The 14,902-nt window shown below is 33.6% G+C and overlaps 1 protein-coding gene across 2 annotated transcripts in view; it reads right to left on the bottom strand.

The window, feature by feature from the left end:
• The window catches only part of ARID2 (AT-rich interaction domain 2), a 179,596-nt gene that overhangs the window by 30,070 nt on the left and 134,624 nt on the right, over positions 1-14,902 (bottom strand). For both annotated transcript variants that reach the window (XM_081311179.1, XM_081311180.1), the window contains exons 12-15: positions 13,598-13,679; positions 11,367-11,501; positions 10,553-10,749; positions 7,414-10,277 (exon numbers count right to left, since the gene is read on the bottom strand). In XM_081311179.1, the coding sequence (XP_081167305.1) occupies positions 7,414-10,277; positions 10,553-10,749; positions 11,367-11,501; positions 13,598-13,679 (3,278 nt within the window). The remainder of the gene's footprint in view (positions 1-7,413; positions 10,278-10,552; positions 10,750-11,366; positions 11,502-13,597; positions 13,680-14,902) is intronic.

Genomic DNA, 14,902 nt, shown 5'->3' with positions numbered 1-14,902 from the left:
AACATAACATATGTTTATTTTCTTCTGTATCTCGTCTCTTTTCTCTGAAAAACATTAAGAAATTTAATGTAGACTAAAATAATTTTAGGCAATACACTTTCTTCAAATACCTCAAAGGGAAAAAATACTATTGAATTTCATATAGAAATGGCACCACACCATTGTCAAGCATTACATTTTAAGCATTATTTTCAAGACAATATCTTAAAAAACTGGAAAAACACTGAATAAATTTGTAAGATAATACTGAGATTAGGTGGACAAACACTAAGTTAAAACTGCTGGATACCTCAGATTAAAAATAATAATTAGAAAAAGACAAAACACAAACATATAAAGCTATAATATTATAACATACAAATGAAAGAAGAATAAAATGTTGAAAGAAAAAGTTCATGTCAAAAATGATAAGTCATAAGAATCTTTAGCAAGGTCTGGGGTTAAGATATACTTTGGGCATCAGACTAAAATTGTTACTATTAATAAGTTATCAACCTTAAAAGTTTTGTTAAAAGAGTTGATGAGAAAACATACATGCACAAAAAAAATTTAATGATAGTACAGATATAATGGATAGAATAAGGAATTTCTATCTTGACATGTCAATACTCAAATTTGCAATCTGCCTTTAAATTAGTCATGTGACTTGGGCAACCAAATGACCCTCACTGATCCTCAGTTTTTTCATCCATTTATGCAAGTAATAAAATTTAACTTATAGGATGATAGGAAGACTAAAGAAACTACATGAAGAGCCTAGCTCTAGATTCTAAATGATAATTATTATTATTTTAATAAAGAAGTCCAGAAGGGAAACCATATTTTGAAGGATCGGGAGGGGAGGAAAGATGAGTTCATTATGAGGACAGTCTACTACCTGGTGTGGAGGTGCTTGCCTGTAATCCCAGCATGGAGGCGGAGACTGGAGGATTCCACATTCAAAGCCAGCCTTAGCAACTTAGCCAGGTCCAATTTAGTGAGACCATGTCTCAAAAATTTAAAAAAGTTTAAAAAGGGGCTGGGGATGTGGTTCAGTGGTGAAGTGCCTTTGGGTTCAATCCCCAGTACAACCACTCCCCCTCCCCCCAACACACAAAGTGTACCAAGTAAATACTAGAAACACATCTGAAAGTCTCTGCAAATTCTTAAAGCCATAAAATTTCTGATGGTGGTGGTGGTGGGGGGGTCGGGTCAAAGAAAAAGGAAGAAAAAATAACCTTACTATCAGGGTATTTATCCAAACAAGGAAGCAAACAAATAGAATCTAGTCCATCTGTTTTCTTAGAAATGAAAACATTGCATTAAAAAATACAAAAAATTCTAATAATTGGGTATTTTATTTATTTATTTTTGATACTGGGAATTGAACACATGGGTGCTTTTACCAATGAGCTATGTCCCCAGCCCTTTTTTATATTTTATTTTGAGGTAGGTCTCACTAAATTTTGAGGGTCTCACTAAGTTTCTGAGACTGGTCTTGAACTTGCAATCCTCCTGCCTCAGTCTCCAGAGTTGCTGGGATTGCAGGTGTGCACCACTGCTCCTGACAATGATTGGGTATTTTGATCTCAAATATTACCAAGGGATAAAACAAAGATGCCTGAAGTAAATCTAATCTGTCAAGAATAAATAAGACATATTAATCAAATATAAAGTACAGGAAATTTAGGAGTATGCCAGAATTTTAATTAAAAAATAAATTTAACAAATTAACACATCTTAATTGATGAAAAAAGATCATATTCCCTTTAAATGAAACTTCTGGTTCCCCATACTATTACCATTTAAATTAGGTATTTTATTGACTATTTTGCTCTATATTTATACATTAGGTTAATTTTATAAGTGCTAGCAACTTTCATCTTTTTGTTTATTTGTAATTTTGAAACACTTATTGGTGCCACAGAAAATACAGTAACTATTTTAAACTCAAATGTTACCAACGGAATGTTCTAAACTGTTAAATTAAAAATGAGTGAAAGACATAGTAACTAAATGCAATGTACAGAAAATTTTAGTATTATAATCACACACTATTAAAAATGTTTTTTAAAGATAAGTAGGCAATACTGAACATAAACTGAGTATCGGATAATATTAAGAAATTATTATTTTTGTTAGGTATAATTTGGTATTTTTATTTTATGAATCGTTGAAAGTCTGTGTATACTGAAGAACATATATTGATGTTAAATAATATTTGGGATTTGCTTTAACATACTGAAAAATAAATTATGGTGATTGGGAATAGAGGGAACCAGAATGGCAAAATGTTGATAATACCTGAAATCAGGTTACAGATCAGGGGTTATAGGCTGTACTTTTGCACTATATATATTTTTCAAAATACTAATTAAATAAGCCACATTTTAATTAGACTTCAATTTCTTCTGAAGTGTACAAGTTTATTTCCTCTGAACATTATGCTTTATTGTGAGAACATCAGCCATAACTATAACTCAAACATAAATGTAAAAGGTTTCAAAGCCATGATTTTTTGCTCCCCTGGGGTTGGGGGTAAACCACCTCTTGCAGAAAATTTTACTCTGAAGGAGAGCTAGCTAGTTTTTCATACTGTACTTTTTGTAACCAAAGTAGAAAAGATATAACTTCAGTGAGTGAGCAGAAACGTAAAATTACATAATGGATGTGAAACAATCCTGTTGTTTCTTTTATAATTATAAAATTAACTAAAAATCTTAGTGAATGTAGCAGTTCTAATTTTGGAAAAAAACCCTACTGCTTCTTTTTGTTGAAATAAATTATAGTCTTGTTTTCCTTTTTTACTTTTTTCAAGAGTAAATTCTGGCTAAAAATTCTAGGTAACACTGATACTTGGATTTGATACTTTTAAATCCTTTCTTTTTAATATTAAACTTTCAAAACTTTGAATAGGACTAAAATTTGAAGATTTCAATCCTTATCAGGAAAGCCTCAAAGTTATAATCTATTTACTTCAATATAAATTCATAGCAGTAATCAAATACTGTGTTCAACTCCAGGAGTGGAGTTGGTTGAGGCAAACTGTTGATTAAACCAGATACCAGGACACCTAAAATCAAATAGAAGTAATGGATGAATCATATTCTCCATAAGCACTCTACCACAGAGCTTCATTCAGAGCTGCTGATAAAGTGTATAACATACCTTCAAAAGCTTGTAAGAAACAGGAGTTAGATTTACTCTAAATGTGATGTAAAAGATTATGCTTAGCTTAAATGTACAGATTTTTACAAAGCAGAATTGAGACAGTAACTGAAACCACTGAAAAAAAGATTTTTGTGAGTGTGGGCAACTCACTTCAACTCTAAAAAATGAGAGCTTTGGACAATGCAACATCTAAGACTTTCTTGGCTCTAACTTTCCCTCATGTTTTTCTAATCTACAGGTTGAATATCCTTAATCTGAAAATCTCAAACTTGAAAAATGCTCCAAAATCTGAAACTTTTTAAAAATTCTACAACATGAAACTTTGTTTCATATACAAAATTACCTGCAGGCTATGTATACAAGGAATATATGAAACAAATGAATTTTGTGTTTAGACTTGGGTCCAATCCCTAAATTATCTTACTATGTCTATACACATATTCCAAAATCCGAAAAGGCTAAAAATCTGAAACACTTCTACTCCCTAGCATTTTGGATAAAGGATACTCAACCTCCATAAAGTTTTCCCTCTTATTAAGTATAAATCTATATAATCAATACATACCAAACCTATTTTGTAATAATACATAGGGATCCAAACAATAAGGTTATGTTTAGTAAAAATGCCTTTCATAGTTTTTACAATGGGCTATATTATTCAAATCTGAGCAATGGATTCATTTAAAAAATGATATTTTGTAGTTCTTACTAAAATTATCTTCTATGGCTATGATTAAATGCTGCTACCTTGAGACTACAGATCTGTTTTCTAATGGGTTGAATAAATTTCTCAAGCTCATTATCAGAAAAAGGAAAAGCTCCAAGATACCAATATTCAGTGTTACACAGCCACACATCAGGAATGATTCACATGTGAAGAATGGGAAACCAAGGCAAGGTATATATAAAATACCTTAAATGAGTACATCTTTAAGTAAATTTTTATACAGAAGAATCTGATAAGTTATTGGATCATGGAATTAACACATAAATTCAACATGTGTTTTGCATAATGCTGAAAAAAGTCTTTAGGTAAATATTTTGTCTCTTTCATTTTTTACTTCTTTTTAACTACGTCAGTGTAGTTTTTTGTCTCTAGCAGATATCAATTCATGAATAGTGGGTGAAGATAGGGCATCCAGAAATGGTATCTTATAAGTTGTATATAAACTTGCAAATATAACAGATATAAATAAACAGATGCAAATAATGAAATATGCCATGAAGTAGGTATAGTTTATTTTGTATTCATAAAAACTGTAAATACTATTTAAATACAAAGTCTATGGTTGTATCATTTACATATATTCTTCTTTTACTTGCTGTAACTTTTCTTTTTTTTTTTTTTAGGTAGGGGGGTAGGTATTAGAGATTGAACACAGGGGCACTCGACCACTAAACCACATCCCCAGCCTTATTTTGTTTTTTATTTAGAGACAGGGTCTCAATGAGTTGCTTAGCGCTTCACTTTTGCTGAGGCTGGCTTTGAACTCATGATCCTCCTGCCTCAGCCACCTGAGTCACAGGGATTATAATCATGTGCCACTGTGTCCAGCTGCTATAATTTTCTTTAAATTAAATTAATATAGCTGATTAACAGAGGCAATAAGGAACAAAATCAATAAAAAATGAATTAATAATGATATTGAGAAGGATTACCTATTAGCTTTTCTTAGAAGGCATACTTCAATCTTTCCAGCCCTGAGCATTCTGCAAATCTAAAAGTTCATATTGGGCACTGAGATCTCTTGAAATATTAGGAATAACACATATGACTGAAAAAAAATCAGATCAATTTTAGACTCCTTTAAGCTACCAATTCAAATGGTGAACAAAATGGTATTAAACCAAGGTCTCACATGCAACTTAAAGAATATATGAAGAAATTTAAAGAATATGGGCAACAATGGAAATGGTTTTCTAATATCAGACTCTTAAGAAGGCCCAATAGCATACCTTGAATCTTACAGTACCATCTTGAACAGCTGATTTCCCCTACTCTGATCCATGTGGCTAGCCCATATAAATAGTTATCTTACATGTGAAGATAAAATATACCTGCACTGTCAATGAATACCATGTGGTAAGGACTATGCTAAGTTTTATACATAAGAATCCAGGTTTTGATTCTCATTTTCATAAATACCACACATGCCACATCTCTTGCAAAGTTTTAAACTCTGCATGCCAACCAAATATCAATTTTAGAAATAAAGAATGTTGCTGCTGGGTTTTTGTCTTCTTCACCTTCTCCTTCTCTTTTATTTTTGCTCTTTTTTTTTTTTTTTTTTTGTGCTGGGGATTGAACCCAGGGCCTTATGTGTGCAAGGTAAGTGTTCTACCACTGAGCTCAGAGTGCAGCTATTTTAAATAAACTACACTTTTGGGGAAAATGGGTATAAGTTTAATATAAATTTCTCAGATTGGAAACAAAATGTATTCACTTTAATGGTCTAAATCACATGCATATCACATATGTACTAATAGTTTTAGCATTAATGTCCTAAAACGATAATTTGGTTGTATGATCATCCTACCACACAACAGTTCAAATAATCAAAGACAGAAAAAGGGCTTTCTAGAAATTTACAGAGGAAACTTTTAGAATAGTGGAAAAAATAAATGTTACTGGGTTAAGAGTATTAGTTTTGGTTTTAGGCCTGGCACTAATCTTGGGTGAGTTATTTAGAATCTTGCAACCTCATTTCTAAAATTGTGATAACAATTTTCACTTAATAGGATTATTGTGAGAATTAAATGAGAAAATACTTTAGTTCTAAGCCCCTAATATAGGTTCTAATCTTAGCTAGAATTGTTGCTCATTCTTTTTTATTGAGATATCATTATTGAATATAACCACACTGGAAGATCAGAGTCACAAAAAATAAGGATAAATGAAACAATTCCATAGTTAAGACTTGGTATATCATTACTATTTACAATTCTAACATACTCTAAGAGGAAAGAAGAGTTAGGCATATAATCAGGATAAACTGAGAAATTAGTACATGTAAGAAAAATATAAAAATTCATCTTATTGAATGTCTACTATATATACAACATTGCACTATTTAAGCAAAAAGTTCAACTTGTGGAAGCTTGTTTGAGTAAAAATGATTTTCGCTCCATCATTCATATTGTATTGCCACATATGTAGCACTGACTAAAGAATGTACAACTTAATTACTTTGAAGTAGATCTAGGCAATATGAACATATAAATTAAAATCCTATTATACCCCAAAGCAGCACAATCCAACTTTATCTATTTACATGGAAAAATACGCATATCTGTGGAAGAACTGGTCTGAAGCAAGGGACTCTTCTTTTTATTCTTGCATTTTTCGTTTTGCTGTTACCCATACCTAGATTTGGTACTAATGCCAACAATGCTCATAGATCTGCTGACATCACTGTAAGCATAAAGAAAAAATCCAAGCCAAAGGAGTGCTAGCAGAGTTTTCAATAGTCACAGAAGGTTCTGGTTATGCACTACTAATTAGAAGAAACAATAAAAGAGAAGTGATCCAAAAAATAGGTGGTGGTAACTGTTAAATAAATGCATAATTTCAGTAGAAATAGCATGTAGGACGGTCCTCAGAATCTTTACAGGCTGATTGGATCCTTAATTCAGTAGAATGGATCCTAGAAAATATTTTTATCTACTACTAGGATATGTAGAGATGGAGAGTAAGAAGGAATTAAAAAGGAAACTGCAGAGCAAAGGAGTAAGAAACACAAAGTAAAAATATCAGAATACCTGAAACAAAGTGAAATTATAAGCAATACTTCTTTAAGAATAAAGAGAACTAATTCAATACATAAGCATTGCAAGAACATTCTTAAGAGTCCTTATAGGATTCATCCTTAAAAAAAAAAAAGACTGTTAACAGAGCCACAAAGAAACATAAATATCAAATTCCCATTCAGAGTTCTCTTAGGAAGTTTCCCTTACCATCTACATTAATCTAACATACATTTTTAAAATTCTTCAAAAGATGTTAAAAACTGTTTCTCTACCTTGGGCCTACAAAATTACGAATTTCAGTCTAACAAAACTGAAAGATTCATATTACCATATATAAAAGTTAACAACTGCAAACTATTTATTATTATAAAACCAGAAGAAATAAGCATGACAGTTTAAGTAAGCTGACACAGTAACTTCTCAAGGTAAGACATGAAAAAAATAGTGAATTTCCCCCTAAACTCATATTTACAGATCAGAATTTTATAAGAGAAATGTAACAGTAGAACGACTTACCTGTGGGACCACATTCTGTATATATGTTGGTGGCTGCTGCTGCTTTTGCTGAACAGCACTTTCTATTGCTACTTTAGCTACAGTGCTTGGATCTGCTCCTGCTGGAACAGCAACCATTGTTGCACTGCAGCCAGCATTGTTGGGGTCACTGATTGTAACAATTCTAACTCCTACTTTATTTGGAATTCCTGCGACTGTTTCCCTATCATTATCCTCTGCTGGCCTCTTTACAGTTTTGCATTCTGCTGTGCCATTTGTAGACCGAACATCTGATGATAGGACAGGAGAATGGGACACTCTTGATCCTGAGTGGGGAACTGCTATGATTTGATGCCCCTGTATGACAGAGGTTGTAGAATGTGGTGAGACAACTACACTTGGGCGTTGCTGAGGCACATCTGAATTCAAACTTGAAGCTAGAGGTCCATTAGGCAAATCAGTACCACTAAATTGCTGTATTGCCGCATTTGAAGCCTCCTGTATACTGCTCATAGATGGTGAACCACCCAAAGTTAATACAGGTCCATTAGAAATTCTTTCTAGCTGATCACCTTTGGCAGTATCTTGCTGAGTGGCATCTAAAGTTCCTTGTGGTTCCACTGGAGATATCTCACCATTTCCTACATGATTGGAAGTTTTGTGATTTGGAATGTTTTTGCTTAAATGAGAACCATCTCCTTTATCAAAATCACAGATTCCATTTACTAGGGTTTTTTTCAAATCACATTTGATATCCTGTATGTCCATTTGTTCTGAGTTCTGTTTTCCAGATGCTCCATTCTCACCTAATTCTAATGATGGTCCATTACTGATTAGTGAGCACTGATTGACCTCACTTTGAATTTTCCCTGAGTTTGAAGGAGGTAGACTTGAGTCACTGTACTTTCTCCCATTTAAAAGACTTCCCACCTGCATTTCATTTTCTTTTGAATCCCCATTGCTGGTGTTTGTGGTTCCTCGTCGGCAGGATGGGTTTTCCATGACTTCAATTTTACGTTCATGAACATGTAAACCTGTTGCTTCTTTTGCTTCCTCCTCCTTTTGGCAAATTATTTTATCACCTTTGAATGGGGGAGTAGCAGTAGTACATGATGATTGTCCAGCTGGAGATGCTTGAGTGGCTGGAAGTGTTTGTACCTGAAGTCCAACTCCTGCCTGTGTTCCGCTCATCGTAATTCCCGCTGGAGCAATGAGCTGAGTTGCATTTCCCTGACTCACAGTTGCAGTTGCAAAACTTGTATTTGGCACAACTGTTATGGTTACCTGGTTGCCAGAAGTTCCTTGGAAAATGGTTGCTGGGCTATTTGAGATCAGTGGTCCTGGCAATATTTGTAAGTTTGAGATGGGCACAGTTTGCACTCCCCCTGTGGGTGGCATTGCACTTTGGACCAACTGAACATTTTGCTGCCCAACCAACAGCTGCTGAGCTGGAGTTTGCCCCTGGACTCCAAAACCAGCTGCTTGGTTATTAGCCACCTGATAGACCACCTGAGGGCTAGGAGCTCTTGCATTATTAGGGGGAGGAATCTGTGGAGCTGGGAGGATAAGTTTACCACCTGGAGTTGAAGGACCACGCTTTGGAAGTAGCAGCTGTTTTATCAGACTTGACTCACCAGAAGCAGGCTGACCAACTCCTGCATTTGTTTGCTGAGGCTGAACTTGCATCTGTACTTGTTGTGGCTGCTGAACTTGTACCTGTACCTGTTGTGGTGGGGGTGCTGGTGAATGCTGCTGCTGTTGCTGCCTTTTCACAGATAGCATTTGACTGACAGTAGGAGGTGGTCCCTGTGATTGAGGGGTGGAAGAAGATGGCATGGCAGTAGGAACTTGGTTATTGGTAGTTGGGACAGGTGATGGTGAAGAAGATGGAGTTATGCTTGGTTGTCCAGTTAGCTGAACTGTCTGACCAGCTGGAAGAGCTGCTGGATTAGCAAGAACAATTTGGTGAATGGCTGGTGCATAAGTTTGACCTTGTTGAGTTGGCTGGCTTACAATCACTACACTTTGTTGGGTTGGCTGTTGTGGTTGTTGAATAGGCTGCTGTACCACTGTTGATGAAACTTGCTGAGAAGGGAGAGGTTTTGGTGCAATGTTCTGAAATCCTACCCTTGAGGGTTGTGGACTTGGGACACCAGCAATGGTAACCATTTGTCCTGTAGCTACCTGAAAATTCTGTACTGAAGTTGCTGAGACAATGTTGGATGCAGAAGTTGTTACATACTGTGGGGGTGCTATGATAACAGTGTCTTGTGGCTGGCTACCAGCTGATGTCTGTTGAGATGAAGATTGCACAGGTTGGGGTGATGTGGTGATTAACTGTTGACCCTGTGAAACTGTAGAAGTACATGCTGGTATGTTCTGTACTCTGCCAAATATATGACTCTGTGGGACTGCTTGTTGAATTACCGTAACAGGAGTGCCTGAAGGTATTTGTCCTGGTACCACCGTGTGTAATGGAGACGGTTGTGGTATGACAGATGGGTGGTGAAGCAATGTCTGAGAATTCACAACTGTAACAGGTTGTGGCCCTGTACTATGATTCTGAACCACAGAACTCTGTGTAGGTCCTCCTCCAACAGCAATACTAACAGGAACTGCTGTCTGGGGTACAGAATTCTGGATTACAGTAGCCTTGACCACTTCACAAGAAATTGGAGTTTTATTTTGAATGACAGTCACTGGAGCATTTTGCTGCTGGTGGGTATGAAGTGAAGGATTTGGTGGAATTCTTGGAACAGTCTGTGCCACAGTATGAACACCTTGTACTGGAAAAGACATTTGTGTTGCAGTCAAATTTGAAGATTGGTTGGTAACAGGAGTCCTCTGAAAATGATTTCCTACAGTTTGTGATCCATGAGGGATTCCTGAAAATATAGGGAAAAAGTCAAAATTCCAAATGAAATTACTGAAAAACTGCCAAGCAGGGATATTTTACTTAATATAAGAAAAAAATAGTTTCAAGAAATACATGTCCAACAACTTCAAAACATATGAATGTGATAAAATAAAAAACCAAATAAGAAAATGCTATTGGAAAAACAAGGGAAAGCTATAGATTTTAAAAGTATAAATATTACTAATTTAATAAGACTGAATATATATTCAGTTTTATTAATTTAAAACACAATGAAATTAATACCTGCAGGTGAAGGAGTTGGAGATACATCAGGAACAGAATCAACACGAACAACAGGAGTAGAAACTGGTTGCTGCTGATAGTACATCTGAATGGGAAGTGGGATAGCCCTCCGTTTTACTCCTACCACATGGATATGTGCCTGCCCATTGTTACTGGAATCCTCCACTCTCTTCACTGTATGGTTTGGAAAAACTGTTCTGTAAAGTAATACATATTCAGTTAGTTACAAGAACTAGCACACTGGTAAAAAGCACTGACTTCTAACAATGTTCATGGAAACAACAGCAGTACATACATTCCCTGCTACTTATGTATGAACCAGCATGATTCATAAAAGTTATATTCTGTAAAGGTGGGAAGCCAAGATATAGATGAACCCTCCCTCCATTTAAAAAAATCTTTATTTGTTAACAGCATTATTGAGTTTTAAACAACTCTATCCTATATATAACAGCTTTTCAAAATACTTATTTATGAACAGTGAAATATCAAAGTCTTGATACTTAAAGACACAGTATTAAATATATTCAAGGTTAAAAATTTCTAAAGTCTTTAACATGTAAAAGTAAGTAACAAAAAACCCTTAATTTCTTCTTCACTTTTTTTGATAAACCTTGTAATGTTCCAACATAAACACCAGATGCAATTTATGAAATTGCCTTGTATTTAAAACTCCTCTACATTACAACCTACTAATGAAATTTCAAGTAGTAGAGATATGTAAAAGTAGATAGATATTTGGAACTTTTTTCAAAATAGCAAGAAGGTTGGAAGTGATGCAAATGAATTTTATTTAAAGAACTATGCATCCTACCTAAGACACTTATAAAATCCAGTTGATGTGAGGATTCCACCACGAGCTAATTTACTACAAGTTGAGAGGTATTCGGAATACATTTCTGCTCGAGAGACAGAACAATCTGGATTTACTTCAAAATGAGCATTTAGCCTAAAACAGGAGAAAAATAAAGGCATTATACAACATATTATAGGAAACTCCACATTGAAATATATTAAAACTCTTTGAAACAATTTTATAAACTAATAATTAAACTTCACTACCTCATTATGTTAGCAAAACACAGGCCAGGTTTTAGATTAAATCAAGAGATTATCACTCTATTATAATGTTAAAAATATTATTAAGAACAAATATAAACTGGGTGGAGCATGTTTACAATCCCTGCTACTTGGGAGTCTGAGGCAGGAGGATTCCTGGGTAACTTGGCAAGACTCTGTCTCAAAAATAAAAACATAAGAAGGGCTCACTGAAAGAGCACTTGCCTCTGGGTTCAATCCCCAGTATCACACACTAAATCAATCAATCAATGAATAAAGTTTAAAAATTTAAAAAAAGAACAAATATAAAAAACTATGTTCATACCATAGCAAGAGCAGGGTTAATTTGTTGGCAACAACTGCTCTATAAGAAACAGTTTTAGTTAGTGAATATTTACTTGGGTTCCTTGTCTTATAATTATTATAACAGAAGTTCCTAATTATGAGTTATTTGCATTGCAGTTAAAGAAAATGGTGGAAAAACTGAACTAAGGTTAAACTTTTTCTGACTCTTGATCAAATTCTTTCAGAAAAAACTTTACAAAGCTTTCAAATACTCCCTAAAACAATGACAATTACCAAGGTGTATACTCCCATTCCTTCATTTCAAAATACTTCTATTTGCTAACTCATTACAAACTAACTCAAACATCAATTTGTCTTCTTCTTAAAGTAACTTCCATCTATAAGGATAGAGGATTTGTTATCCTAGTGTATCTCTTTCTAGAAATCATTAGGCATAACAGGCCAACTTAAGTTATTCTTATAAAAATGATGCCTATGATAAAATAACTATAAAGTAATTTTCTTCCCCTTCTCTAAGAAGTGGTAGAAATGTACAACTGGGATTTAAATGAATAGTTCTGTGCCAAACACATGTGGCACACGCTTTTATAATCCTCTTTGTACAAATGTTTAAAAAAATCTAGATATAAAAAAACTTCATTTTGGGTGCAAGGTAGAAGGCAAACATTTCCAAATATTGTAAAGAGATTCTTTAAGCATAGGGGTTAATGTGTGACATTAGAGAAGGAGAGAAAAGGGCAAATAATTAGATACTTAAAACCGTAAACCTGATTTAAACAAAGTAGAAGGGTGGAGAAAACAATCATAGGAAAAAGGATACGAAAACACCAAAAATATGAAACACAGAGTGACAAGAATATGGAATAAGGGACAAATAATATTAGAGAATGGAACAAAAGGGAAAAAGGAAAGAAATATTATAAAGGGTTATGTCATTAGAAATGTGATTTTTTTATTGCAATAAGTTGAGTTTAAAAAATTTAAATTACTTCATAAATAATGTTGAGACAATGCTCCATGACAAAATGAAAGCTAATCAACTGTACATTTGTTTGTTCAGAAAGTGGCTGAGATATGACTACTCAATGTTCTCAAGAAAATATCATTGTCAAGTTGCTTATTTTAAGGTATTTATACTGGCTATTCTGTCTTTTGATTAATTTCCCCTTATTACTCAACAAAAAGGAAAAATTAACCATCAATAATGAAGATAATTTGGTATAGATGGAAAAGAAGGAATGTTTAACAACAAAACCTTGTTTTATTTTCTTAAAGTTAGTTCAGTTCACTTTTAAGAAAACATTAATTTCAGAAGAATGAACTTTGTAATTTATATGATAATAATATTATTCTCTATAAAAGTGATATACAACTTTTTAACTTCAAAGAAAGGAACTAAATGGTATAATTAAATGAAATTCCAATTAGACTATTTTAATTCTGAAAATTCTGATGATTTTTTCGAATTATTCCAAAATATAGGTAAAGCGATTTTATATATTCCTTTTTTTTCATATAAATGATATTCTACTCTAACACAAATACATACACACACACACACACACACACACACACTCTAAAACATTCTGGATGACTGTTAGATACATTTCCTTTTTTTTTTTTTTTTTTTTTTGCATATTCTTCCCAATGATAAAACCTTAATAGAAATAAACCACTTACCATTGACAAGCAAACTTCTCACTATCTATTTCCACTATTCCTGGAGGTGGAGCAACATGTTGTGCTACAACTGCTCTGGAAGCTAAAGAAAAAAAAATACATTAGCTACATAATTTAAAAGAATATTTTAAAATTTAATTATTGGAACTATGTGATTATCTTTTAAAAAGTAACATAAAAATATACAAATTTGAGAAACTAATATATAATGGAACATATATTATACCAGGCACCATCTTTAGAAGGTTCATATTTGTTTAGTCTTTACAATCATTCAAATAATAATAATATATGGTTGATTTAACAGATAATTTATAATCTGTTTTCCCATGGGGCCAATCACTGACTAAACATTTTACATATATTATCTTACCTAATTCTTCTGTGAGGTAGGTACAGCTAAAGAAACCAAAATTCACGTGGTTTAATTAGGCCTCACACATAACAGGCATTTCTCAGCTAGTTACAGAAGCGTGATGCATTAGAAACTATAACTTTACTTCCTAATTTAAAAGGTCAGTATTAGCCAGGCACTGTGGCACATGCCTGTAATCCCAGTGGTTTGGGAGACTGAAGCAGGAGGATCATGAATTCAAAGCCAGCCTCAAAAATAGCAGACACTAAAGCAACTCAGTGAGACCCTGTATCTAAATAAAACATAAGATTGGGTTGGGGATGTGGTTCAGTAGTTGAGTGACCGAGTTCAATTTCCGATATCAAAAAAAACAAAAAACCAAAAAAAGGTCAATATTAACTCTATAAGATTTCTGTGGTAAAATGAACAAAAGCTAAACTAATTTAGAGTCTCACATTCTAGAAAGAATTCCCATAGATTATTCCTTTGGGAAGGGGACAAAAGGGAGAGATGTGTTGTAATAATAATTTTGATGTATACTTTTTAAAAGAGGCAACATAGTTGTGTAAAAATACTGAGACACATAGTTTCTAATATTTCACATAAGTCATATTTTAAAATAATTTCAAGGCCAATGAATGAATATAAATGAAGCTAAAACCATCTATTATTTTTCCAACAAGTTGAAAAGATCTGTAGAAAAATGAATGTTTTCCCTTATACTAAACAAAGAATCAAATGACAATGTGAAAAATAGAAGATAAAGTTATACTATATCAGTAAATACAAATAAACATAAAAATATAAAAAGTAAGTTATTCAATGTCATCATTAAATTGGCATGACAATGAAGGTTTTAAACATATGGAATATATCCCCCCCTTTTTTTCCAGATGACATTTTAGCAAAATTTCTCAGAACACTTAACACAGAACTAACACATTTTCAAG

Source organism: Spermophilus citellus, assembly GCF_964194105.1.
Source record: "Spermophilus citellus genome assembly, chromosome: 10".
Lineage (NCBI taxonomy): Eukaryota > Metazoa > Chordata > Mammalia > Rodentia > Sciuridae > Spermophilus > Spermophilus citellus.
Note: the sequence above shows the minus strand (reverse complement) of the source record. Positions and strands in the feature narration are given on the sequence as shown.